Source organism: Pleurodeles waltl, chromosome 7, assembly GCF_031143425.1.
Source record: "Pleurodeles waltl isolate 20211129_DDA chromosome 7, aPleWal1.hap1.20221129, whole genome shotgun sequence".
Classification (NCBI taxonomy): Eukaryota; Metazoa; Chordata; class Amphibia; order Caudata; family Salamandridae; genus Pleurodeles; species Pleurodeles waltl.
This window is the reverse complement of record NC_090446.1, coordinates 969,172,928-969,200,411: the sequence shown is the minus strand read 5'-3', so window position 1 is coordinate 969,200,411 and position 27,484 is coordinate 969,172,928. Positions and strand designations below refer to the sequence as shown.

At 45.0% G+C, this 27,484-nt stretch overlaps 1 protein-coding gene across 2 annotated transcripts in view; it reads right to left on the bottom strand.

Moving 5' to 3' along the window:
• Positions 1 to 27,484, bottom strand: part of RNF213 (ring finger protein 213) — a 1,978,231-nt gene that overhangs the window by 303,053 nt on the left and 1,647,694 nt on the right. For both annotated transcript variants that reach the window (XM_069199724.1, XM_069199725.1), the window contains 2 exons: positions 13,177 to 13,291; positions 11,457 to 11,667 (listed from right to left, as the gene is read on the bottom strand). In XM_069199724.1, the coding sequence (XP_069055825.1) occupies positions 11,457 to 11,667; positions 13,177 to 13,291 (326 nt within the window). The remainder of the gene's footprint in view (positions 1 to 11,456; positions 11,668 to 13,176; positions 13,292 to 27,484) is intronic.

Genomic DNA, 27,484 nt, shown 5'->3' with positions numbered 1-27,484 from the left:
AAAGTTCATCAACTGCTGGATAAAATACATCTTTCACCGAGATAGAGAGAAAAAGGGAAGGAGAAAGACAGTGATCGACATTTCCAGCATAAAGAATTCAAGCACCCTCTTCTTTTCACTTTGTTTTCTCATTCTTTCTTTTGTCATTGTAAGGAAATGCCTCCTTGGCATGGTTACCCTCTGACTGTTTGCCTTTTGCTGATGCCAAGTTATGATTGAAAGTGTGCTGGGACCCTGCTAACCAGGCCCCAACACCAGTGTTCTTTCCCTAAACTGTACCTTTGCTTCCACAATTGGCACAGCCCTGGCACTACTTGTAACTGGCACCCCTGGTACCAAGGGCCCTGATGCCAGGGAATGTCTCTAAGGGCCGCAGCATGTCTTATGCCACCCTGGGGGCCCCTCACTCAGCACATGCACACTGCCTCACAGCTTGTGTGTGCTGGTGGGGAGAAAATGATTAAGTCGACATGGCACTCCCCTCAGAGTGCCATGCCAACCTCACACTGCCTGTGGCATAGCTAAGTCAACCTTCTAGCAGGCCTTACAGCTCTAAGGCAGGGTGCACTATACCACAGGTGAGGGCATAGCTGCATGAGCCCTACGGCCCTACAGTGTCTAAGCAAAACCTTAGACATTGTTAGTGCAGGGTAGCCATAAGAGTATTTGGTCTGGGAGTTTAACAAACACAAACTCCACCGTTCCATAATGGCTACATTGAAATCTGGGAAGTTTGGTATCAACCTTCTCAGCACAATAAATGCACACTGATGTCATTGTTGGATTTATTAAAAACTGCCCACAGAGGGCATCTTAGAGATGCCCCCTGTATTGTACCCAATCTTCCAGTGCAGGACTGACTGGTCTGTGCCAGCCTGCTGCTGAAAGACGAGTTTCTGACCCCCTGGGATGAGGGCCTTTGTGCCCTCTGAGGCCAGAAACAAAGCCTGCTCTGGGTAGAGGTGCTTCACACCCCCCGCAGGAACTGTAACACCTAGCAGTGAGCCTCAAAGGCTCAGGCTTCGTGTTACAATGCCCCAGGGAACTCCAGCTAGTGGAGATGCACCCCCCCCCCCCGGACACAGCCCCCACTTTTGGCAGCAAGTCCAGGGGAGATAATGAGTGAAACAAGGAGGAGTTATCCACCAGTCAGGACAGCCCCTAAGGTGTCCCGAGCTGAGAAATCCTCTATCTTGATTTTGGAGGATTCCCCCAATAGGAATAGGGATGTGACCCCCTGCCCTCAGGGAGGAAGCACAAGGAGGTTGTAGCCACCCTCAAGGGCAGAAGCCATTGGCTACTGCCCCCCCAGACCTAAACACATCCCTAAATTGAGTATTTAGGGGCACCCCAGAACCCAGGAAATCAGATTCCTGCAACCTGAAACAAGAAGAATGACTGCTGACCTACAAGCCCTGTAGAGACGATGGAAGACAACTGCTTTGGCCCCAGCCCTACCGGCCTGTCTCCTGACTCGAAAACCTGCAACCAGCGAAGCATCAAACAGGGACCAGCGACCTCTGAAGCCTCAGAGGACTGCCCTGAATCCGAGGACCAAGAAACTCCCGTGAGCAACATCTCTGCTCAACAACCTGCAACAAACTTGATACTTTTCTACAACTTTAAAGACCTCACTCTTCCCACCGGAAGCGTGAGAATTCACACTCTGCACCCGACGCCCCCGACTCCAGATCCAGAAAACCAACACCACAGAGAGGACTCTGCGGCGACTGCGACCCATGACTAGCTGGAGATCACCCCCCTGGACTCCCACAGTGACACCTGCACAGAGGATCCAGAGACTCCCCCCTGATCGCGACTGCCTGTAACAAGGGACCCGACGCCAGGACCAAGCACTGCACCCGCAGCCCCCAGGACCGGAAGGAACCGAACCTCAGTGCAGGAGTGACCCCCAGGCAACCCTCTGCCTAGCCCAGGTGGTGGCTGGCCAGGGAAACTCCCCGTGTGCCCTGCCTGCACCGCTAGAGTGACCCCCGGGTCCCTCCATTGTTTCCTATACAAAACCCGACGCCTGCTTTGCACATGCACCCAGCCGCCCCTGTGCCGCTGAGGGTGTGTTTTGTGTGCCTATTTGTGTCACCTCCTGTGTTCTACAAAACACCCCTGGTCTGCCCTCCGAGGACGCGGGTACTTACCTGCTGGCAGACTGGAACCAGAGCACCCCTGTTCTCCATAGGCGCCTATGTGTTTTGGGCACCTCTTTGACCTCTGCACCTGACCGTTCCTGAGCTGCTGGTGTGGTAACTTTAGGGTTGCCTTGAACCCCCAACAGTGGGCTGCCTATGCCCAGGAACTGAGACTTGTAAGTGTCTTACTTACCTCACAATCTAACCAATACTTAACTCCTCCAGGAACTGTTGATTTTTGCAGTGTCTACTTTTAAAATAGCTTATTGCGATTTTAACAAAAACTGTATGTTATTGCTCTAATTCAAAGTTCCTAACTTACCTGTGTGGAGTACCTTGCATTTAATGTATTTACTTCAAATATTGAACTTGTGGTGCTAAAAATAAATTAAGAAAATATATTTGTCTATATAAAAACCTATTGGCCTGGAGTTAGTCTTTGAGTGTATGTTCCTTATTTATTGCCTGTGTGTGTACAACAAACGCTTAACACTACCCTTTGATAAGCCTACTGCTTGACCACACTACCACAAAAATAGAGCATAAGAATTATCTAATTTTGCCACTATCTTACCTCTAAGGGCAACCCTTGGACTCTGTGCACACTATCTCTTACTTTGAGATAGTATATACAGAGCCAACTTCCTACACACATCATAAAGGAGGACCTGCCTTTGAGGAACTGTTTCGTTAACAATGCTCAGCTCACAACCATTCACCATCCACTCTTTATGTTCACCCATAAATATTTTCACCTGCATCAGTCTTTACTACTTACTTTCCAATTGTGTACATTTAGAGTTTGTAGATTTAATTATTTATAGTGTTTAAAAAAGGCACACAGAGGCTAGGAGGCAAATAAAGTGCAAGTTACTTACCTTCGGTAACGAAATATCTGGTAGAGACATATTTTAGTTGCAGATTCCTTACCTTAGACTTTTCCCCCAGGCGTTAAACTGGATCTGGAGATTTTTCTTTGAGCAAATCCCTTGCGTGTCGGTAGGTGGCGTCGGTCGACTCCGCAGGCGTCGAGGCATTGTGGTCGCCGTGATGATGTTGAGAGTAGTACAGACGCCACCCTCGCGCAGTGATGTCACTTTCTTTTAATGACTTTCCACACCAGAGCACAGAGCAGCTAAGAACACTGAGATTGGTGTGCTAGAGCTTAGGACCTGAAAGGGGGAATCCCTGTCCCTAGAAATCAGTTTAAAAGCAGGGAGGATGGGGGGGCGGTAAGGAATCTGCAACTAGAATATATCTCTACCAGATAATTTGTTACCAAAGGTAAGTAACTTGTACATCTGATAGAGACTTATAGTTGCAGATTCCTTACCTTAGAATAGATACCCAAGCAATGTCATCCTTGGTGGTGGGCTGTGAACCAAGATCACACTAGGAAGTCCTGCAGGACCGAAGAACCAAAATAGCCATCTCAACGGATCTGACTATCAAGGCAGTAATGCTTAGCAAACGTGTGCAGGGATGCCCACTTAGCTGCCTGGCAGATATCCAGGACAGGAACTCCGCGTGCTAACGCAGAGGAAGCAGCAGTTGCTCTGGTGAAATGAGCACGCAAGCCTTCAGGAGGTTGCATCTTGGCCAAAGCGTGCCACATTTTGATGCAAAGAAGCACCCATAGAGAGATGGTATGCTTTTGCTCCGCCTTCCCTTTTTTGGCACCCTCACAGCCAATGAAGAGTTGATCGTCCACCCAGATATCTTTAGTACGATTGAGGTAGAACGCCAATGCTTTTTTGGGGTCCAGACGATGGAGTCTCTCCTCCTCATTGGAAGGATGCAGGGGTGCGTAGAAGGCAGGCAAGGTGATGGACTGGCCTAAATGAAATGGTGTAACCACCTTAGGAAGGAAGGAAGCTCTAGTGCGTAACACTACTTTGTCCGGATGTACAGACAAGTATGGAAGTTTTGAGGAAAGGGCCTGAAGCTCACTCACCCTGCGAGCAGAGGTGATAGCGATCAGAAAGACAGTTTTGAAGGTGAGGAGCCGCAAGGGACAATTATGCATTGGCTCAAAGGGGGTACACATCAAATAAGTAAGTATAAGATTAAGGTCCCACTGAGGCATGATAAATGGAGTGGGAGCGAATAAGTGGGTGAGCCCTTTTAAGAACCTACTCACAATAGGAGATTTAAAGAGTGAGGGCTGATCAGGTAGCCTAAGAAAGGCGGAAATGGCAGATAAATACCCTTTAAGGGTGCCCAAAGCAGAGCTCTGCTGGGCTAAAGAAAGAATGAACAGAAGAACCTCTGATAGGGGGCAGAAAGGGGATCAACAGATTTTGGTACACCATGCCAAAAATGTATTCCAGCGACCGGCATATACAGTTTTAGTCGATGGACGCCTGGCAGCCAAGATAACATTGCAGACTTTGGGTGGAAGGGCAAAAGCTGTCAACTCTTGCCGCTCAATCTCCACGAGTGAAGGCGGAGGTTGGGCAGGTTCGGGAGAAGAACCGTCCCCTGTTGCTGCGACAGAAGATCCGCCGAAGAGGCAGTCTGAGTGGAGGATCGATAAACATGCTCAATAGCTCTTGATACCACACTCTGCGAGCCCAGTCTGGACCCACCTAGATGACTTGGGCCTGGTCGTTCTCAATTTCTTGAGAACTCTGGGCAGAAGAGGGATAGGCGGTAAGGCATAAAGGAGGCTGAAGCTCCACTCGAGACGAAAAGCGTCTCCAAGCGAGTGCCGCCTTGGAAACTCCAATGCACAAAACAGCTGATATTGCGCATTCCTTGCGGAGACGAACAGATCTAATAAAGGCTCTCCCCACTGCTGAAAGAGACCTTGCGTCACCTCCGGATGGAGACGCCATTCGTGATCGATGGCTGAGTTCGTCTGCTCTGGCATTGAGGAATCCCGCCAGATGTTGAACCATCAGGGTAATGCCCTGATGTTCCAGCCATGTCCAGAGGCGTAGGGCCTCCTGACAGAGGGTCCAGGACCCTAATCCGCCCTGTTTGTTGGAGTACCACATGGCGGTAGTATTGTCCGTGACCACCTGCACTACTTTCCCTTTGAGAGAGGGAAGAAATGCCTTCAATGCAAGCCTGATGGCCCGGAGCTCCAGCAGATTTATATGGAGTCCGGACTCCGCCGGGGACCAGAGGCCTCTGATCTCTGCCTCTCCCATGTGGCCACCCCAACCTAGAAGTCACACATCTGTCACTATAGAGAGATCTGGTTGGGGGAGGGAGAGGGATCTGCTGTGGACCCAATTTGGATTTGAAAGCCACCACTCCAGGTCTTTTGCAGTTCCCTCCAAAATCTGAACCAGGTCTGATAGATTCCCCTGACGCTGCGCCCACTGGAACTTCAGGTCCCACTGCAAAGCCCGCATATGCCATCTGGCATGGGTAACTAGCAGGATACAGGAGGCCATGAGGCCCAGCAGCCTCAGAGTCAATCTCACCGAAACCCAAGACCAAGGTTGAAAGATCGGAATCATAGCCTGAATGTCTTGGACTCGTTTGTCAGGAGGATAAGCCGATACTGTACTGTGTCTAGAACTGCCCCGATAAAAGGGAGCGACTGAGAGGGAGTCAGGTTGTGACTTCGGCACCTTGATAGTGACCCCCCCGTGCAGGAGGTTCACCACAGTCTGAAGGTGGGAGACGACTTTCTGGGCCAAGTCCGCCTTCAATAGCCAGTCATCGGGGTAGGGGAAAGACTGAGAACCCTAACCTGCAAGATGAGCGGCAACCACCGCCATCACTTTCGTCAACACCCGAGGGGCGCTAGTAAGGCCAAAGGAGAGCACAGTAAACTGAAAGCGCTCGTGACCTACCACAAATCATAGGTAACGTCTGTGGGCTGGCAGGATGGGGATGTGAAAATAAGCGTCCTGCAAGTCCAACGCTACCATCCAGTCGCCTGGGTCTAAGGCAGACAGAACCTGAGCCAGAGTGAGCATTCTGAATTTCTCCTTCTTGAGGAAGTAGTTCAGGTCCTGCAGGTCTACAATAGGAAGTAATCCCTTGTCCTTCTTTCGTATCAGAAAGTAGCAGGAATAACAACCACAACCTACTTCTAGCACAGGGAACTTTCTATAGCTACCTTGGCCAAGAAAGCCGCGACTTCCTGGTGGACAAGCACCAAATGGTCCTCCGGAAGGTGATTGAAGGATGGTGGCATGTGTCGTGGAGCAGATTCGAAAGGGAGGGAGTAGCCCTTTCGAACGATCTGCAAAACCCACCCATCTGTGGTGATATGTTCCCAATGGGGCAGGTGATGGCAAATCCTGCCACCAACTGGGTGGGAGTGAGGGGACGGACTGGGAGGGTTTGGAGGCTGCAAGGGGGGTAGAGGTGGACTGGACAGACCTCTGGTTCCCTGTCCCATGGCCACTTGGGATTCCGCATCCTCGGCGATGCATAGACTGGCCAGCATGTGTGCCACAGTGGCTGTGTGGATGACGCGACACGGCGCCCCTTCCGTGTCCACAAAAGGGGCGAAAAGCAGACTGTGGTGGGCAAGAGGCCGAGGAAAGACCAAGAGACCGAGCCGTAGCCCAGGAATCCTTGAATCTCTCCAAGGCCGAGTCTGTTTTGTCTCCGAAGAGACAGGTGCAATCAAAGGGCATGTCCATGAGTGACTGTTGGACATCCCCCGAGAAACCAGAAGTGCGTAACCAGGCGTGGCACCGTAAGGCCACTGTCGTTGCAACCAATCTGCCCAGAGAGTCGGTCGTGTCCAGAACACAACGGATTGTGAACTTTGCCGTGTCTCTCCCATCGTTCACTGCTTGGGCGACGATAGCACGTGCCACCTCCGGTATCTGCGGCAGGACTTGGCCAACCGTATCCCACAAGGAGTGGGTATAACGGGCCAAAAGGCATGCAGTGTTCACAGGCCGCAGCACTAGGCTGGAGGAAGAAAACAACTTCTTGCCAAATTGTTCCAGCATTTTGGATGCCCTATCCAGGGGTGCGGAAGGGAACGCGCCTGTAGAAGAGGAAGCCTGGTTAACAGGACTCTCAGACGTAGGGTGTTGGGACAGGAATTAAGGGTCGTTCAGAGTGGGTCGATGGTGGCATGCGATAGTCCTATTCACAGGAACCCCTGTGTTGGGTTTGGACCATGTACCCAAAAGGACATCTGTGAGGGCTTCATTAAATGGTAAAAGGGGTTCTGAAGTAGAAACCCCAGGCTGAAGCACCTACGTAAGGCGATTAGACCTGACCTCTACAGTAGGAAGCTCAAGGCCGAGGACCTCAGCTGCCCTACTGACCACCATATCATAAGTTGCTCCCTCCGCCGTAGCCACAGTAGGAGGAGACAGCATGCCAATGTCAGGAGAAGTATCCAGACCACTGGCTTTGCCCAATTCCTGTGCCCAGTCCATAGCAGGGTCATCCTGGTATTCATAAGGGTAAAGGGACCCCTCCCATTCCTCCCCATATTCGTACCCATAGGAAAAAGGGTCTGAATCTGACCTGGGGCGAAGAGGCACCACCGAAGCCGAAGGTGGCGTTGGCCGACGCCGCTCCGACTCATCGGGGATAAGAATCGGGTTGACGTCGATAGTGGGCACCACCGACGTCGGGAGCATCGTTAATCGACCCAGCGCCGGGGAAGGTCTCGCAGGTGACCTCAGTGGCCGGGGCCGAAGCTGCCGGCATGGAACCCTAAGGCCCCTCAGCTGAATCCCTTGGGCCTGAAGGCACCGTATCGGCCCACCCAAATATGAGGCCCATGGCCTCATAAAACTCTTTTAGTTGGGTGGGGGTCACTCCGGCTCCGGGAAACTGGGGGAAGCACAGAGCCGACCCAGATGCAGGCTCCAAAGACAGAGGCCTAGTGCGTGGATGCTCTTCCCGTGTCGCATCGGCTGAGCGACTGGGCAAAGTCGGAGAGCGATGGGACTTCTCCGACTTCTTTTTCTTACCTTGACCTGAGGATTTAGAAGAAGACGAGTGGTGATGACTCAGCGACCAATCTCAAGACCTTCCTCTCGTGTGAGACCGGGACCTACGTGGAGTCGAGTGCCGGGCTGCCATTAGCTTTAGGGACCTTCGGGTGCATGGCCCGTCACTCGGAGCACAACTTCGAGTCGTGTTCGCGCTCGAGGCACCATAGACAAACGCAATGAGGATCCGTCACCGACATCGTCTGATGGTAGTCCTCACAAGGCTTGAACCCCGTCTTCGGGGACAGACTCGACGCACCAAATTCGCACACAAAAAACTCGACAAAACGGTTCAATTCGACCCAAAAATAGCCTAGGGTAGCTTTCTCCGGATCAGCGCGTGGCGCAGAAAGAAAAGAACTGACGTCACTGCGCGAGGGCTTCATCTATGTACTATTCCCGACGTCATCACAGCGACCACGCCGCCTACGGAGTCAACCGACGCCCTCTACCGGTGAGCAAGGGTATTTGTAAGGATATGCCTCCTTGGCATGGTTACCCCCTGACTTTTTGCCTTTTGCTGATGCCAGTTATGATTGAAAGTGTGCTAGAACACTGCTAACCAGGCCCCAGCACCAGTGTTCTTTCCCCAAACTGTACCTCTGCTTCCACAACTGGCACAGCCTTGGCACTCAGGTAAGTCCCTTGTAAATGGTACCCCTGGTACCAAGGGCCCTGATGCTAGGGAAGGTCTCTAAGGGCTGCAGAATGTCTTATGTCACCCTGGGGACCCCTCACCCAGCACATGCACACTGCCTCACAGCTTGTGTGGGCTGGTGGGGAGAAAATGACTAAGTCGATATGGCACGCCCCTCAGAGTGCAATGCCAACCTCACACTGCCTGTGGCATAGGAAAGTCACCCCTCTAGCAGGCCTCACAGCCCTAAGGCAGGGTGCACTATACCACAGGTGAGGGCATATGTGCATGAGCACTATGCCCCTACAGTGTCGAAGCAAAAATGTAGACATTATAAGTGCAGGGTAGCCATAAAGTGTATACGGTCTGGGAGTTTGTCTAACACGAACTCCACAGTTCCATAATAGCTACACTGAAATCTGGGAAGTTTGGTATCAACCTTCTCAGCACAATAAATGCACACTGAAGCCAGTGTGGAATTTATTGTAAAATGCACCCAGAGGGCATCTTAGAGATGCCCCCTGAATACCAGTCCAAATCCGAGTGCTAGGCTGACCAGTTTCTGCCACTAAATTCAGTATATAGGGGCACCCCAGAACACAGGAAATCAGAATCCTGAAACAAGAAGAAGGACTGCTGACCTGAAAGCCCTGCAGAGACGACAACTGCTTTGGCCCCAGCCCTACCGGCCTGTCTCCTGACTCGAAGAAAACAGTGACGCATCCAACAGGGACCAGCGACCTCTGAAGCCTCAGAGGACTGCCCTGAACCAAAGAACCGAGAAACTCCTGTGAACAGCGGCTTGTTCAACACCAGCAACAACTTTGCAACTTTCTTGCAACCTTCAAAGACCTCACTCTTCCTGCCGAAAGCGTGAGACTTCACCCTCTGCACCCGACGCCCCTGGCTCGAGCTCCAGAGAACCAACACCACAGGGAGGTCTCCCAGGCGACTGCGACCACGTGAGTAACCTGAGACGACCCCCCCTGAACCCCTAGAGCGACGCATGCAGAGAGAATCCAGAGGCTCCCCCTGACCGCGACTGCCTGTAACAAGGAAACCCGACGCCTGGACCAAGTACTGCACCCGCAACCCCCAGGACCAGAAGGAACCAAACCTCAGTGCAGGAGTGACCCTCAGGTGACCCTCTGCCTAGCCCAGTCGGTGGCTGGCCTGAGAAGCCCCCCTGTGCCCTGCCTGCACCGCTAGAGTGACCACCAGGTCCCTCGACTGATTCTAATACAAAACCTGACGCCTGCTTTGCACACTGCAGCCGACCGCCCCTGTGCCGCTGAGGGTGTGTTTTGTGTGCCTACTTGTGTCCCCCCGTGCTCTACAAAACCCCCCTGGTCTGCCCTCCGAGGGTGCGGGTACTTACCTGCTGGCAGACTGGAACCGGAGCACCCCTGTTCTTCATAGACGCCTATGTGTTTTGAGCACCACTTTGCCCTCTGCACCTGAGCGGCACTGTGTTGCTGGTGCGGTAACTTTGGGGTTGCCTTTAACCCCCAAAGGTGGGCTGCCTATGCCCAGGAACTTGGACTTGTAAGTGTCTTACTTACCTGACCAACTAACCATTACTTACCTCCCCAAGGAACTGTTGATTTTTGCACTGTGTCCACTTTTAAAATAGCTTATTGCCACTTTAACTCAAAACTGTGTATGTTACTGCTCTAATTCAAAGTTCCTAACTTACCTAGGTGACATACCTTGCATTTTATGTATTTACTTCAAATCTTGAACTTGGGGTTCTAAAAATAAATTAAGAAAATATATTTTTCTATATAAAAACTATTGGCCTGGAGTTAAGTCTGAGTGTGTACAACAAATGCTTAACACTACCCTCTGATAAGCCTACTGCTCGACCACACTACCACAAAATAGAGCATTAGAATTATCTAATTTTGCCACTATCTTACCTCCAGGAGAACACTTGGACTCTATGCACACTATCTCTTACTTTGAAATAGTATATACAGAGCCAACTTCTTACAGTATTGCTTGAAGAAAAAGCTCCGTATCCAGTCTGACGCCTGGGGGAAAATTCTAAGGTAAGGAATCTGCAACTAGAAGTCTCCATCAGATAACAAGTAATATAATAGTTATTACTATTATTTTTAGAACTTTCCAATGTACTCCTTTCACTGTCAAATCTCATGCCATTCTGTTCAGCTAGTTTCTATAACATTCTATTCTGAGCAACTTCTGGTCTACAAAAGTGAAAGTGTCAATTTATCCTGTACCTTTCAAAATGAAGCCTCCAACAAGAGAAATCTATACCCTCACTGAATTCTGTATTCCCCGCACCCTCCAACTTAACATACCATACCATAAATATTTTACAGCATGGGTGTGGGCCTGTATGTGTGCCTCCCTCATTATTTCTTGTACTTTGTTTTTCGGTGCATGGATGGCACCCAACTGCACCATTTGTTGTGGTATTTGCGAAATGCCGAACAATTAAGAAATACCAATACAGATATTTTCTAAAAAAATATTTTAAAGCACATGCAAACCGTTTGGAGCACCTTTGCAATCAACAGATGCTTATTGTTACCCAAGCCAATCCTATTATTTTATTGATCCCATAAGGATGAAAGCCTGAGTGGACCCGCCCAGCTTCAAACCTGTCACTCTAAGGTCAACAACACATTGGATGTCTTTGCACTGATCCACCAGACCCAAAAATAGTATCAACCTTACAAAGCCAAGTTTGGCTAACGGCTCACTAATACCACAAACCTGTATTTGAGTGACACTGGAAAAGCAATTCAGCAGTGGTATCCAGGCAGAGTCTGATCCTAGCAACTCTCTGCAAATATTCAATTGAAGACTCTTGACAGCATCTCTGTCTTTTTAATTGGAGATATTGCTCCAGGAATGGTCCCTCATTCTTCAGACAGGCAAGCTTCTCAGAATCGGAGTATGACTTCACTTTCTCGTACATGGAGTCCTACAACAAACAAACAAACAAATGTATCAAGAAATCATTTCTATTCCAATGCCCCATTCTTCCTTCCTTTCTTAAAGTAACTATCTGCATCACACTGTTGGTGGCAGATTCATCGAGGACAAACCAATACCTCAGTAATTTCAAAAACACAAAGTAAGGTTTAAATCTGAACATGTTAACTTGACACTGAGGAATGGAATTAGCCAGTAGAAAATTTAAGGTTGAATAGCAACAGAACAAACTGAAATATGAACAGGACTTAAAGTGAAAAATGCAAATGAAGGAAACATTTTAGCTAAATAAGTACAAGTTAAATCTGCTAGTCCTTCATTCTACTGTATTGATACAAAACAAGCCTCACCCACACTAGACAATGGTAACAGCTCACTGTTGTACTAAAAACCACACGGTCCTCAGGCCCATCTTGATGCCGGGAGGTATTCAGGTCACTGGTACATTCCCAACAAACAAACTGTCCCAGCCTCATCCACAGCTGAAGCAATTTACATCCACAGCAAATGCCACTGACTAGCAGCTGGAAAGGGTCACTCTGTTTTTTGTAGGCTCTTATGGACTTATTTTCTTGTTTCTAATGTCCAATAAGGTTAGTAGAGAAATTCCTATGTATTTTCAAGGACATCTTTGGCAATGGTTAAATCACTTGAAATAACCCCCATCCCCCATCACATTTAGCTCAACATGAGGCATGAGGATAGGAAGCCAACACATGAATGTGGAAGAACAGAGAGTGTAATGGAGATTTCCACTGATGATCTAAGCATTACCTCTTCCACATTTCATTCCTTACTAAAATGAGGACACAGCCAAGACAGCAGGCTGAAGGACTACAAACCCACCACAGAATAGCTCGAATGCTTTCCCAGTGGACAGGACTAAGATAAAGCACAGCAACTAAGCAAACGCAACAGCCTTCAGTCCCCAGAAGAAGCGAACACAAATTACCTCATGGCAAAGGTAGAACCTTCAGGAACCAGCAATGAGGAACCAGCAACCAGCACTGCACAAGGAAAGTACAAAGGGAACCCACGTAGATGCTCTGCAGGCATGCACCCAAAAGGCTAAAGCCATCATATGCAATGCACATGGTCGACCACTGTGCGCAAGTGGAGGTTTTGAAACACCAGCCAGCTCATAAGCCTGACTCACTGTCCAACATAAAGACAAACTAACACAATCTGAAGTTGGATGGTTTACAGTCCATTCCAGGAAAGGAGAGGCTTATTAGAGGGTAATGAGATGAAGAACTAAAAGCCCTGTTTTTTGTGGAAACGTGTAATGAGAGGCAAATGCCCTCTGTAAATTAAGAATTGTAAAAGGAAGAAAGAGGTAATACATCCTATGCAGAAAAAAAAAACACTCTTTATTCCTAATGGAAATAAAATGCCTCACATCGAGGAGCATTCTGCAGCACTGGTCAAAAACATGCCTTAAACATTAAATCCCCAAAAGGGTAAGTGAAATCAAGAGAGAAGAGATGCCATGACTTACCTCCAGACAGTTGACAAAGAGTGCATACATTTCTGTCTTATCATCCTCGTCCATGATAGCCTTCTCTTGTAAACTGGATAGGTACTGCTGCACATACTCCTTAACATCATCAAAGCTACAGAAGAAAGAACCAAGAAAAACATTAAAAAGATACTGAGCTGAACCATCAATCCCGAGCCTTGCACTATTTCATCATTCATTACTAAGGGGTAATGAGGACATCTTCCTTTCTTCTAAGAACTGAACTCCCGTCCTACAGCACACGTCAGCCATCTGTACAAAGACTGCAGTAGAAGTAGTGAATAATAAGAAAAATTAAATGCCTCTGTGACAGATGTCAGGCCCTCATTGTCTCCCTCTGACCTACAAACAATTAAGCAATAAGGTGTTAGGTTGGCTTTCATAAAAACACCTTGATCCATGTGTTACCCTGTACTCCAGATTTCTGGTGTTGGATATCTGACCTAATTGTTTTGTGGCTTTACGCACCCTGGGTCACCCTCAGTGCCAGTTGGGGTTAAACAACAGCAGCATTATAATACCTCCCTGGTTCTTTGGTGTCATTCCACTTGTGGGCCCAGAGGTATCCCCGTTTACATAATAAATGATCCACCTTTTGTGAGGCTGTTTCAGATTTTAATTTAAGTACGTGTCAGTCAGAGGTAATTCTTTTTGGGTACTACCATTTACCTGTGGCATCCCAGGGTCATCAACTCCACTGCAATCCAACTGGATAACCAACCTGCTTCCTTCAGTTATGTGACCAATCAGTAGTGAAGTTGAGTATGCCAGGTGTACAGGAGGAGGTGGCACTGGTTAGTGACTCAGACAGAGCACAAAACTCTGACATTCAGTTCCCACAAGGAAGAGCTCCCTGGCCCAATGTTAGTGGCTGGCATTCCTTTCCACCTCAACTCTTCCAAACATTCAACTATTTACAAATATCATAATGGATGCTGCTATCTTCACTGTGTGATGTATAAATTGTTATCATGAACAGTGCTCCTAAACCTCACACTAAGGCAGCACTATATGAAAAACAAAAACAAAAAAGGCTCAATGGATAGTGTTAAACTATGAGCAGTACTGATGCAGGCTTCTGGGACTTTAAGACTCTTATTTTACTGTAAAAATTATATATATATATATATATATTCCTCCTTATAATATTCAAGTACAAAGTCTCAGGTCAATGTAAGAGAGAAATCGAACAAAAGCAACAATTTGCTATGATACATCTGACCTTGTACTTTGATGGCCTCTTGCTCTGGGGCAAAGCTGCACAGTTCAGTGGGCAGAAGTAACAGCTATAAAGTCTCCAGTTCAAACATCCTGGATTGATATGCCCACCACACAAACAGCAAAGGTCCTCTAAAATCAAGCCAAGGTCAAAGTATAAGCAACTAGAGTGTGACTGTCCAGTCAATGGTGCACAGGTTGGAGAGTTTAACATTTTCAGAGACTATTTAAGATCCTTCCTGGTCTCAAGGCTTTGCAGCTGAGACAGGAAACACTGTGAGAATTGCAAGTGCACCAATCTTTTGGTTCCCATATTTAAAAAAACGAACAAGATTTCCCAGTAACAGGGGTATCCACTGAACAGATGGCATCACTGGTTCCAACTGGGAAAGGAACATTAGCGCTAGGGAACCTCTGCAACTCAATACTGTGATTATTACCAAAGCCAGTGGATCATAAATTCCTGGTTGAACAAATGAATGAGATCTCTGACATCTAGTAAACATATATAATTGTTTTCCAACAAGTCAACTTAGAAGTTTCGCTTTTCACTCGTCTTTGAATATATTTTTAAGCCGCTAACATGACTTCTCTGAATGAAAGGTTTGTATTGGTACTCCTGTGCAAAATGAACAAGTTACTTCTGTTTGGTTACGCTCTACCTGCTAGAGACTATCTAGCTACAGATTCCCTACCTTCTGAATATTCCTCATGCATCAGGCTAGATGTGGAGACTTTTAAGCAGTACCCCTGTGCAGCATTAGGAAACTCCATGCAGCTCAAACCAGAAAGTCTTGCAGGAGCAAGCAAGCAAAATGGATCTCTCGGTGAATCTGACTGTCCAGAGAAAAGTGGTTTGTGAGCATAAGGAGGAACGCCCATGTAGCCATCTGGAAAATGTCCAGGTAAGGGACTCCGTGTGCGAACACAGTGATAGCAGCTTTGGCCCTGATAGAATGAGCAGTAGTTATGGAGGCTGCTTTTTGGTCAAAGTGTAGCAGATCTTAATACAGATCACAATCCAGCGGAAGATGGTTCTCTTCTGCACAGCCTTCCCTTTGCTCTCTCCAGAGAACCCCACGAAAGCACATTGTCCTTAAGGTGTTGCTTAGTACGATCCAAGTAAGTGCTCAGCACTCTCCAGGGGTCTAAGCAATTGAGTCTCTTCTCCTCAGGGGGGTGAGTTAGAGCATAGAAAGCTGCCAATGTGATGTTCTGACCAACCTGGAATAGCGTCACAGGGAAAAAAGATGCCCATGTCTGCAATACCAGCTGGTCTGGGAAGAAGGCGGTGTAGGGTGGTTGGACAAAAAGCTTAAAGCTCACTTATTAGCCATGTAAGATGTAATGGAGATGAGGATTACTATCTTGAGGGTGAGAGGCCACAATAGACAGCTGTGAAGCAGCTCAAAGGGATTTCAAATCAGTAAAGACCAAGTTAAGGTCCCACCGTGCCTTGACAAAAAGAGGGAGAGGAAGCAAACATTGTAACTGTTTTAAAAAAAGTGCATAACAATTGGAGACTTAAACAATGAAGGCGGATCTAGCAACCACAAAAAAGTTGAAAGAGCTGAAAATTACCTTTTAACTGCACTCTGAGCAAAGCCCTTCTGGGCTACGACCAAAACAAATAAAACATCTGATAACTGCCTGAAGGCAATCTATCTGCAGAGTGGGGCACCAAGCCACAAATTTGTCCCAACGACAGGCGTGTACAGTTTTTGTCAAGGGACGCTTGTCTGACAAGATGACATCAACCCCTTCTTGAGGAAGGTCGACTGCAATTAGCTGTCGCCCTTAAACTTCGAAGTATGAAGGTGGAAATAGCAAATGTCTTGGTGCAGAACTCTGCCTTGCTGCTGCAACTGCAGATCCTTTTGGAGGGATACGCACCAGAATCAAACAGGAGAGGTAGAAGTATCAGGTTACCACTCAGCTTCCCAACTAACCGTCTTTTATTATCAACAGGAGTGTAACCACTTATCCCAGTATTCACCAAGGAGTCCGTCTACTTTCTTTCTTTTGGGAGACCCTAACCAGCTATCATCTACTACAAGTATATTATTACTCTGGTGTACTCATAGCATCATCATGGGGTCTCCTTCTTCCCTTAACCAACGGGGTAGTTTCCACATAAGTCCAGGAAACCATTAGGGATCCGTGAACAAAAATACTAAAAAGTGCAGAGAGAGTAAGAAAGTGATCTAAAAAGGCCTCATCACTCAGCTACAATCCAACTTTACTATGGCAGGGATAGGGTATGTTTAAAAACAAATATAATGTGATAGGAATGAATTACGTGTCCTTCACACATATCAGGTCAGGTCGACATATTTCAGCCCACTCTTGCCCAAAAGGGTCAGCGCCCCGATATGGGTTTTACCTTCCTGGACTGCTCAATTTAGTGTCATGACTTTGCAAGCTCCATACTTGTGGTGCCCAACTGCTCCTTATTAAGAGAATCACCTACTCCTTCTGTTTATTACAGAGTCACATCTCTTGATGTTTTACATCATTGTGTTAAGGTTTGTGAATTCACTCGAGCAGCAGCTTGTATGACCAGGTAGTTTTGGAGGGATAGCCTGAGTGGAGACTAAATGCTCAAGCTCAGGAGTTCTGAATACCAAACTCTCCATGACTAACAAGGAGTCACTAAGAAGACTTGGGCACGGTCAGACGTGATCTTCTTGAGAACCTGGGGCAGTAATGGTATCTGTTGAGGGCATACATGAGAACCAGATTATACTTGAGGCAGCCTGCGTGTTAAAGTCGGAGACACTTTAGAAAATGTATTATCCAGATGTGTTGACATTGCATGTGTGCGGTGGTGGCAAACAGATCAAGCCAAATTTCTCTTCCTTCATGGAAGATACCTGGCACCACCTTCGGGTCTAACTGTGACTTGTGTTCCGCAAGGTGCCAATGTCTGAGTTTGTCAGCAGTGGCATTTAAAAATCATGCCAGGTGGTTCTCCACCACTAAAACGTCTTGGTGGTCCAGCCATTTCCAGAGGTGCAAGGCCTCCTGGCACAGAGTCCTGACCCCACCCTTTTTGATCCAGTAACACAGGGTGGTGGTGTTGTCCATGAGCAGCAGGACTAGTCTCCCTTTGATGGATGGAAGGCTTTTAACACCAAACAGATGGCCCTTAGCTCCAGAAGGTTGATATGGAGCCAGGACTCGGCTAGATACCAGAAGCCTCTGATCTCGAATTATCAGAGATGGCCGCCCCAAACCCAGATGTGATGCATTCTTCAACACTGTCAGATCTGAGTGGGGAAAAGAAAGGGGTCAGCTACTGACACTATTGCTGTCCACTAACCACCATTTGAGATCTGTTGTATTCTCCTCCGAAATCTGGACATGATTGGTGGGGCCCCTGTGATGTTGGGCCCACTGAGACATCAGATGCCACTGCAGAGCCTTACTAATGGGGTGAAATAACTAGGATTACCAAGGCGCTCAGGATTCAAAAAGACCAAAGATCTCAAAATAAGAGGGTACCTGCACGAGGGTAATCACCCGACCCTCAAAAAGGTTCCAAAGAGAACCTAAAACCTAATCACATCGATGTGCGGTACCTCTCATGTAACAGTTAAATGGATTTTAATCTGAATAGAATCACTTCCCCACAGAAAAAACCAATTCAGAAAGTTATGGTTTAGCCAAAAAAGTCAAAAACATTCATTGTTGTTCTTGAAAAGTACACTTAGGTATAATTACAATTTTCAAAATCAATTTGGACACACAGTGTAGCTCGTCCGTCAAATTTTATAATTCAAGTCAATTTATAACAATTAATTCATTGTAATACAATTTTTTTTGAAATTCAAGCCATGATTCATTTAAGAGTTCAAGCCAGCCAACACGTGTTTTGTCTCGGGACAGTGTTTTCTCTTATCCCAAACGACTTCTTCAGGGCTGAAAAGACGTATTAGACAAATTAAACCTGTGCACTTAAACAAATTTATTAAAAGGCTAAAAAGCTGTATAAACCAAAATGCTCCAATTTGGAAAAATCAAAAGATCCTCAAACTCCCCAAAAGGAAAAAAACACGAAATGGCTCTGGTCATATAAGACAAAATCTTAGTAAATATAAAATTAAGACGTGCGAAAAAGTGATAGAGGGTGGAGGAAAACAACGATGGGGTACCCCCATCCCCAAATAACCAAAGTATACCTCGTGCTAACATCATGCAATACTCCAACAACGTGAAATACACCAACCAGTGTAAACCTTCAAGTACTAAGCAAGAAGCCTTCCCGTGTCATTCACTACACCAATGTATTATGTGCCCTAAAAATTATACTGCACTAAAGTAATCCAACTTCCTATAAGAATGCTGGTGTCATAGAATAAAGTCCAAGAAATGCTCTAACTGTGCTTCTCTTTTTTATGAGTACTCACCACTTGACTTTAATAATTCGTTCCTAATAATCCAAACAACAAAAACATATCTCAATATGCTGACTACATGTAATTAATCAAGGCATGTTATCATCCAATAGAAGTAATTACTCATATAATACCTTATTTACAAGTTCCACTAGTTAAAATTTCCATCGCAACTTGTATATGAAATAATCCAATGCCAATCTAAATGTAAAATAATACATCATTAATTCTCTCTCAAGTTATAAGTAAATTAATATGCTACAAATATTTGCCCTCGCTTAATTGCTCACCTGGCTAAAACAGGCGGTTGTATGTCAGTGATCGGTACTGAGACACGCAATGTAGTGAATATATACAATGCGTGAGTTCAATAACTCCAGGGCATATCTAGGTAAACAATCGTTGTAACGTTAGTGCTCATGTCAAGCGAAAAAACATTAGATGATGGTGCTGCCCTGTCTTCATAAATATTATACCTGAGTGCCTCCGACGGGAATCCAAGCCGGCATTCAAAGCAGTCTGAACGCCGTGTTGCGAGTACGCACAGCGTGTCTAATTCACCCGGAAGTTAACTACGCTTCCGAGGTGAGTTACAAGTCTACAAACATGGAAATAGAAAACGGACTAACGGAACGATCGTTACACTTAAACCACCAATATTCCATGCCGCCATAGTTACGAGTCTACAAATATGAAAACAAACAACGGACTACCGGACATATTCGTTATACTTTAACCAGCAATACTCAATGCGACCGTAATCCACACAAACCTCAAATCTGGCAAAATTCATTCTACTACAGACATGTGTAAACAAATTCAATGTAGCATATAAACGGATACTATTCCTCACTGTTGTGTCATTTATATCTACAACTGAATTCTATCATATCAGACCTAAAAAGAGCCAAAACATAACTGCCATATATCAGTATCATGTCTTATTTCACCTATTATTGGAGCTCCCATAGTTATATCAAACTATACCCCAATTTTATCAACTAATATATGTGCCCCCATAAAACTAAACTCATGATTAGTCAGTTCAAAAGCGTAATGAACTAACCAAAATTGTGAACTACAAATTCTTTTTTTTGTTGTTTTTTTTAATGTTCATGTTCCAATACTAGAAATAGTTTAAAACTGTTGGAGAATTTTGGTTGTTATAAACATCACAATAAACAATGTACCATCATAATACAAACAAGTCATTTCAGTCCTTCCTTCATTTTCCCAAGGAAAATTCTAGTTCTAGTTTGTTTAAACATTGTTGGAGAATTTTTAGTTGTTACAGACATCACAATATACAGTGTACCAATATAATACAAACAGGTCATTTCAGTCCTCTCTTCATTTTCCCAAGAAAAATTCTAGTTCCCTATCCGAGTTAAGACCACTCTCAACAGTCCTAAGTCTCATAATCCATAATGCCTCTTTTTGCCGAAGGGCCAATTCTCTGTTACCACCTCTTGGGTCTCTGTGAACGTGTTCAAGTCCAAAAAATTTATCAAAGGGGTTCAAGCCCACAGACCTCGGAGTCCAACAGGATTTGTTTTTTAAACCACTTGAGACACTCCTATTTGGATCAATTTCCAATTCCTGTAGGATTTTGGAAGCATACCTGGGTCATGGTCTCTTTCCGCTATAGATAAAATAAGTGCAGTGTCACGTACTTCTTCAATTGAAAGAGTTCTTAATGAAACAGTAGGTATGTCAAGTAAAGGATTTTCCATCGGATGTAATTGAAAATACCTTTTTAATTTTAACTTTCGAACTAATTTGAATAGATCTATCTTTGATCTACAGGGATCACCAAAATTCCTGGGACAAAAATTAAGTCCCTTAGTTAAAAGACTAATGGTTCCTGAATTTAACTCCATTTTAGAAAGATTGATGACACCTATAGATGAGGGTGTTTCACAATCTAAGTTTTCTTGTACCTTGATCTCGTTTGGACTCCGTCCATTTCTTTTGTCCTTGCTCCCTGTTCCTCTGCTCCCTCTCCTTGTTTTCTTGTCCCTCTGTTTTGTATAAATTTGCCCCGTTTCATCCTCATAAGTTCTTGTAAAAAAGTATTCCCATCCATAATATCTCGACCCTGGGTTGTTGTACTTGCTGCCCCTTCTGTTTCACTGTCACTAGTTATAGAAGTGCTGTTTGATGTCACATCAGAAATGTTAGAGATACTAGATTTACTGGAAACTAGATTACTGTGTATCAGATGGTCATATTTGCTAGAGAAAGTAAAAACTCTTCCTGTCATATAGTCCCTTTCATCTCTTTTAAGTTTTCGAGCCTTCCTTTGTGTAATATCTTCTTGGAATCTGAGTAAAACCTCTTCTAAAATCTTGTAGTTCTTATCAGTCGCTTACTTTAAATTCAAATCTTCAATCTCCTTTTCTAAATCCTTAATCTCAGTTTGTAGCTTACTCACTTTCCTTTCTGCATTCATAATTAAAATGTCCATAAGTTTCATTTAACCAGTCGTGAGTTCTTCATACCATAGAGCTAGTAAGTCAGAATCTAAGTCATCATACGTTGGAAAAATCTGTGACCTTAATCCACGGGGAATACGATTTAGTTTTTTGTATTGTTTGAGTGTGGTCCCATCCCACCATTTGGATAGTTCACTTTTCTTTAATTTTTCTAATCTCATAAATTTACTTTTCAAGCCTTCATTACGTACATGTGAATTATTACGAAAGGTTCCAGGGGATAAATCTCCTCTAGCGAGGCTATCAAAGAGTTCTTCAGCTACTTTAGTTCTATCCATGCTATAGTCAAGACTGATTACGACAATGAGATTTTGTCTCAACTAAATGACACTATGTGCTATGAGAAGATTACTGGCAATCCAATTCCAAGTTTAGTACGTACTATCAATAGAAAGTTATCTGGATGGAGAGATCAAGGGTTACTTAGTAAAAATGAATTTCTTTACTTGAAGGTGGACCATCCTAGATATCCATGCATTTATACCTTACCTAAAGTACACAAGGGTCTACCCTTTCCCCCGGGTAGACCTATTGTGTCAGGTTTATCAGGACCTACTGAGAAGCTCTCTGAATTTTTTGACTGTTTTTTTAAACCATTGGTGTGCAACCTTCCGTCTTTTATCAAGGACACCACTCATATTTTGAGCATTTTAAACGATTTGGAGTGGGACAGTAACATGCTACTGGTCACTCTGGACGTAGTGGCCCTGTATACTTGTATTAATCATGAATTGGGACAAGAAGCTGTTCAGTTCTTCTTGAGTAAAAGATCTGCAAATTTATGGGAACACAAAATGATGGTAGTGGACATGATTAATGTGATCTTAACAAACAATGTTTTTGTGTTTAACAAAGATTGGTATAGACAAAAACAGGGTGTGGCAATGGGTTCCAAATTCTCCCCCTCATATGCGAACTTATTCATGGGGTGGTTTGAGCAGAAATGGATTTGGGGCCCGTTGTCCACTCAGTGGCAAACACATATATTGTTCTGGGGACGATATATTGATGATTGTTTTTTAATATGGACTGGTGGTGAACAGAAATTAATTTAATTTTGTACCTTTTTAAACTCAAATACTATGAATGTACAATTCACGTACCGCTTTAGCGCAGATAGTATTGAATTTCTGGACGTAGAAGTTTACATTGCTGATGGTAAAATCCAGAGTAGACTTTTCCGCAAAGCGACTTCCTGTAACTCTTTATTACATGCTGAGAGTGCTCACCCCAGACACCAAATAGCATCAATCCCTTATGCCGAATTGGTAAGGGCCCGACGTAATTGTAGTGTGAGAGAGGAATTCTTAAATCAGGCGGAAGATATGAGTACGAGATTTTTAACACGAGGGTACTCTAAGAAAGTGGTAAGGAAAGCTCAGATCAGAGCTAAAAATCTTGACAGAGGGGATACTTTGAAAAACAAGGGCCCCATCAAAATGATGGATCAAGACTCCAAAGTACGATTTATTACAGACTATAATGACGCTTCCTTGTTAATGGTGAAATCTATGTCTAAACATTGGGGGATTTTGTCACATGAACCTTCACTGAAGGACTTCATATCTGAAAGAATCCTAACGACATATAGGAAAGGCAGAAACTTGAAGAATCTTTTGAGTCCGAGTTTTACCACCAATGCAGTGGACAAAACATGGATATCCACTGGAATAGTAGGTTTTTATAAGTGCGGTGACTGTGGGGTGTGCCGTTGGGCATGCCATAATATTAAAGATCTGGCACACGGTGGCAAACACTACATAATAAAATCATTGATAAATTGTAACACTACCTTCGTGATATACATAATACGATGTAAATGTTCTAAAATGTATGTGGGGAGTACAATACGTGCACTCAAAGTGAGAATAGGTGAACATGCTCGGGCTCTGAAGAATTTGGATATTAGATACCCAATTGTTTCACATATTATGGAATGTGACTCACAGACGACCCATAAAAGCTTTGAATTTTTTGGACTTGAACACGTTCACAGAGACCCAAGAGGTGGTAACAGAGAATTGGCCCTTCGGCAAAAAGAGGCATTATGGATTATGAGACTTAGGACTGTTGAGTGTGGTCTTAACTCGGATAGGGAACTAGAATTTTTCTTGGGAAAATGAAGAGAGGACTGAAATGACCTGTTTGTATTATATTGGTACACTGTATATTGTGATGTCTGTAACAACTAAAAATTCTCCAACAATGTTTAAACAAACTAGAATGAAAATGTCACTTACCCAGTGTACATCTGTTCGTGGCATCAGTCGCAGTAGATTCGCATGTTCTGCAATAGCTCGCCATCTGGTGTTGGGCCGGAGTGTTACAAGTTGTTTTTCTTCGAAGAAGTCTTTCGAGTCACGGGACCGAGTGACTCCTCCTTTTGTCTCCATTGCGCATGGGCGTCGACTCCATCTTCGATTGTTTTTCCCCGCAGAGGGTGAGGTAGGAGTTGAATTGTAGTAATAGTGCCCATGCAATGGAGTGACTAAGTATACACCTATTTAAGGTTGAGATGATACATATATAAATAATTGAAGGTAACTTCCAAACTGCTACAGGCTCCCGGGGAGGCGGGTGGGCACATGCGAATCTACTGCGACTGATGCCACGAACAGATGTACACTGGGTAAGTGACATTTTCAGTTCGATGGCATCTGTCGCTGTAGATACGCATGTTCTGCATAGACTAGTAAGCAGTTATTTCCCCAAAAGCGGTGGATCAGCCTGTAGGAGTGGAAGTAGTCTGAAATAATGTCCTTAATACAGCTTGACCTACTGTGGCTTGTTGTGCGGATAACACGTCTACACAGTAGTGCTTGGTGAATGTGTGAGGCGTAGACCATGTGGCTGCCTTACATATTTCTTGCATTGGGATGTTTCCTAGAAAGGCCATGGTAGCACCTTTTTTTCTGGTTGAGTGTGCCCTTGGTGTAATGGGCAGCTGTCGTTTAGCTTTAAGGTAGCAGATTTGGATGCATTTAACTATCCATCTGGCTATACCTTGTTTTGAAATTGGGTTTCCTGCATGAGGTTTTTGAAATGCAATAAAGAGTTGTTTAGTTTTTCTAATGTTCTTTGTTCTGTCAATGTAATACATCAATGCTCTTTTGACATCTAATGTATGTAGTGCCCTTTCAGCTACGGTATCTGGCTGTGGAAAGAACACTGGAAGTTCCACTGTTTGATTTAGATGGAACGGTGAAATAACCTTTGGCAAAAATTTAGGATTGGTCCTTAGGACGACTTTATTTTTGTGTAGTTGTATAAAAGGTTCCTGTATAGTAAACGCCTGAATCTCGCTTACTCTTCTCAGGGAAGTAATGGCGATGAGAAATGCCACCTTCCAGGTTAGGAACTGTATGTCGCAGGAGTGCATGGGTTCAAAAGGTGGACCCATAAGTCTAGTTAGGACAACATTTAGGTTCCATGAAGGAACAGGTGGTGTTCTTGGTGGTATAATTCTCCTAAGGCCCTCCATGAATGCTTTAATGACTGGTATTTTATATAGGGAAGTTGAATAGGTAGTCTGCAGGTATGCAGATATTGCTGCAAGGTGAATCTTAATGGAAGAGAAAGCTAGGTTAGATTTTTGTAAGTGAAGCAAGTAACCCACTACGTGTTCTGGAGTTGTGTGTAATGGTTGTATTTGATTAATATGGCAGTAGCAAACAAACCTCTTCCATTTACTTGCATAGCAGTGCCTGGTGGATGGCCTTCTTGCTTGTTTTATGACTTCCATACATTCTTGGGTAAGTTGTAAGTGCCCGAATTCTAGGATTTCAGGAGCCAGATTGCTAGATTCAGCGATGCTGGATCTGGGTGTCTGATCTTTTGGTTGTGCTGTGTCAACAGATCTGGCCTGTTGGGCAATTTGATGCAGGGTACCACTGATAGGTCTAGCAGCGTTGTGTACCAGGGTTGCCTTGCCCAAGTTGGTGCTATCAATATGAGTTTGAGTTTGCTTTGACTGAGTTTGTTTACCAGGTAAGGAAGGAGAGGGAGAGGAGGAAAAGCGTAAGCAAATATCCCTGACCAGTTCATCCATAGGGCATTGCCTTGGGATTGTTTGTGTGGGTACCTGGATGCGAAGTTTTGGCATTTTGCGTTCTCCCTTGTCGCAAACAAGTCTATCTGAGGTGTTCCCCAGAGTTTGAAATAAGTGTTCAGAATTTGGGGGTGAATTTCCCATTCGTGGACCTGTTGGTGATCTCGAGAGAGATTGTCTGCGAGTTGATTTTGTATCCCTGGTATAAACTGTGCAATTAGGCGAATTTGGTTGTGAATTGCCCAATGCCAAATTTTTTGTGCTAGCAGGCTTAACTGCGTGGAGTGCGTCCCTCCCTGCTTGTTTAGATAATACATTGTTGTCATGTTGTCTGTTTTGACGAGAATGTATTTGTGAACTATTATTGGTTGGAAAGCTTTTAGTGCTTGAAAAACTGCTAGAAGTTCTAGGTGATTGATATGCAGTTTTGTTTGATGTACATTCCATTGTCCTTGTATGCTGTGTTGATCGAGGTGTGCTCCCCACCCTGTCATGGAAGCATCTGTTGTTATTACGTATTGTGGCACTGGGTCTTGGAAAGGCCGCCCCTTGTTTAAATTTATGTTGTTCCACCACAGAAGCGAGAGGTAAGTTTGGCGGTTTATTAACACCAGATCTAGAAGGTGACCCTGTGCTTGAGACCACTGTGATGCTAGGCACTGTTGTAAGGGCCTCATGTGCAGTCTTGCGTTTGGGACAATGGCTATGCATGATGACATCATGCCTAGGAGTTGTAATACCATCTTTGCTTGTATTTTTTGTGTTGGATACATGCGTTGTATGATGGTGTTGAAATTTTGAATTCTTTGTAGACTTGGAGTGGCTACTCCCTTTGATGTGTCTATTATGGCTCCCAGGTATTGTTGTACCTTGCGTGGCAGAATTTTGGATTTTGTGAAATTGACGGTGAACCCGAGTTTGAAGAGGGTTTGTATGATCTGATTTGTGTGATTTGAGCACTGTATGAACGAATGGGCCTTGATTAGCCAGTCGTCCAAATATGGGAACACATGTATCTGCTGCCTTCTTATGTGTGCAGCGACTACCGCAAGACATTTGGTAAAGACTCTTGGTGCGGTTGTTAATCCGAAAGGCAGTACCTTGAATTGGTAATGTATTCCTTTGAATACAAACCTTAGGTATTTCCTGTGCGATGGGTGTATTGGTATATGGAAATAAGCATCCTTGAGGTCTAAAGTTGCCATGTAGTCGTGTAGTTTTAGCAATGGCAATACTTCTTGTAGTGTGACCATGTGGAAGTGGTCTAATTTGATGAAAGTGTTTACTACTCTGAGGTCTAGGATTGGTCTCAGCGTTTTGTCCTTCTTTGGTATCAGAAAGTACAGTGAGTAAACTCCTGTGTTTATTTGTGTGTTTGGCACTAATTCGATTGCATTCTTTTGCAATAGTGCCTGCACTTCTATCTCCAGGAGATTGGAATGGTGTGTTGTTAAATTTTGTGCTTTCGGTGGTATGTTTGGAGGGAATTGTAGAAATTCTATGCAATAACCATGTTGGATAATTGCTAGAACCCAAGTGTCTGTAGTGATTTCCTCCCATGCTTTGTAATAATGACCTATTCTTCCCCCCACTGGTGTTGTGTGGAGGGGGTGAGTGACATGTGAGTCATTGTTTAGTAGTAGGGGTTTTGGGGCTTTGAAATCTCCCTCTATTTCTAGGGAATTGCCCTCCTCTATATTGTCCCCGAAAACCTCCTCTATACTGTCCCTGGTAAGTGGACGGTGTTGCTTGTGAGGCGCTGGCTTGTGTGCTTTGACCCCGAAACCCCCCTCGAAAGGGCGTTTTACGGAATGTGCTGTAATTCCCTCTGCTCTGCGGGGAGTAGAGTGCGCCCATGGCTTTGGCAGTGTCCGTATCTTTTTTGAGTTTCTCAATCGCTGTGTCCACTTCTGGACCGAACAGTTCTTTTTCATTAAAAGGCATATTGAGAACTGCTTGTTGAATCTCTGGTTTAAATCCAGACGTTCGGAGCCATGCATGCCGTCTGATAGTTACAGATGTATTAATTGTCCGTGCAGCTGTATCTGCAGCGTCCATGGAGGAACGTATCTGGTTGTTGGAGATGGTCTGTCCCTCCTCAACCACTTGTTTCGCCCTATTTTGGAAGT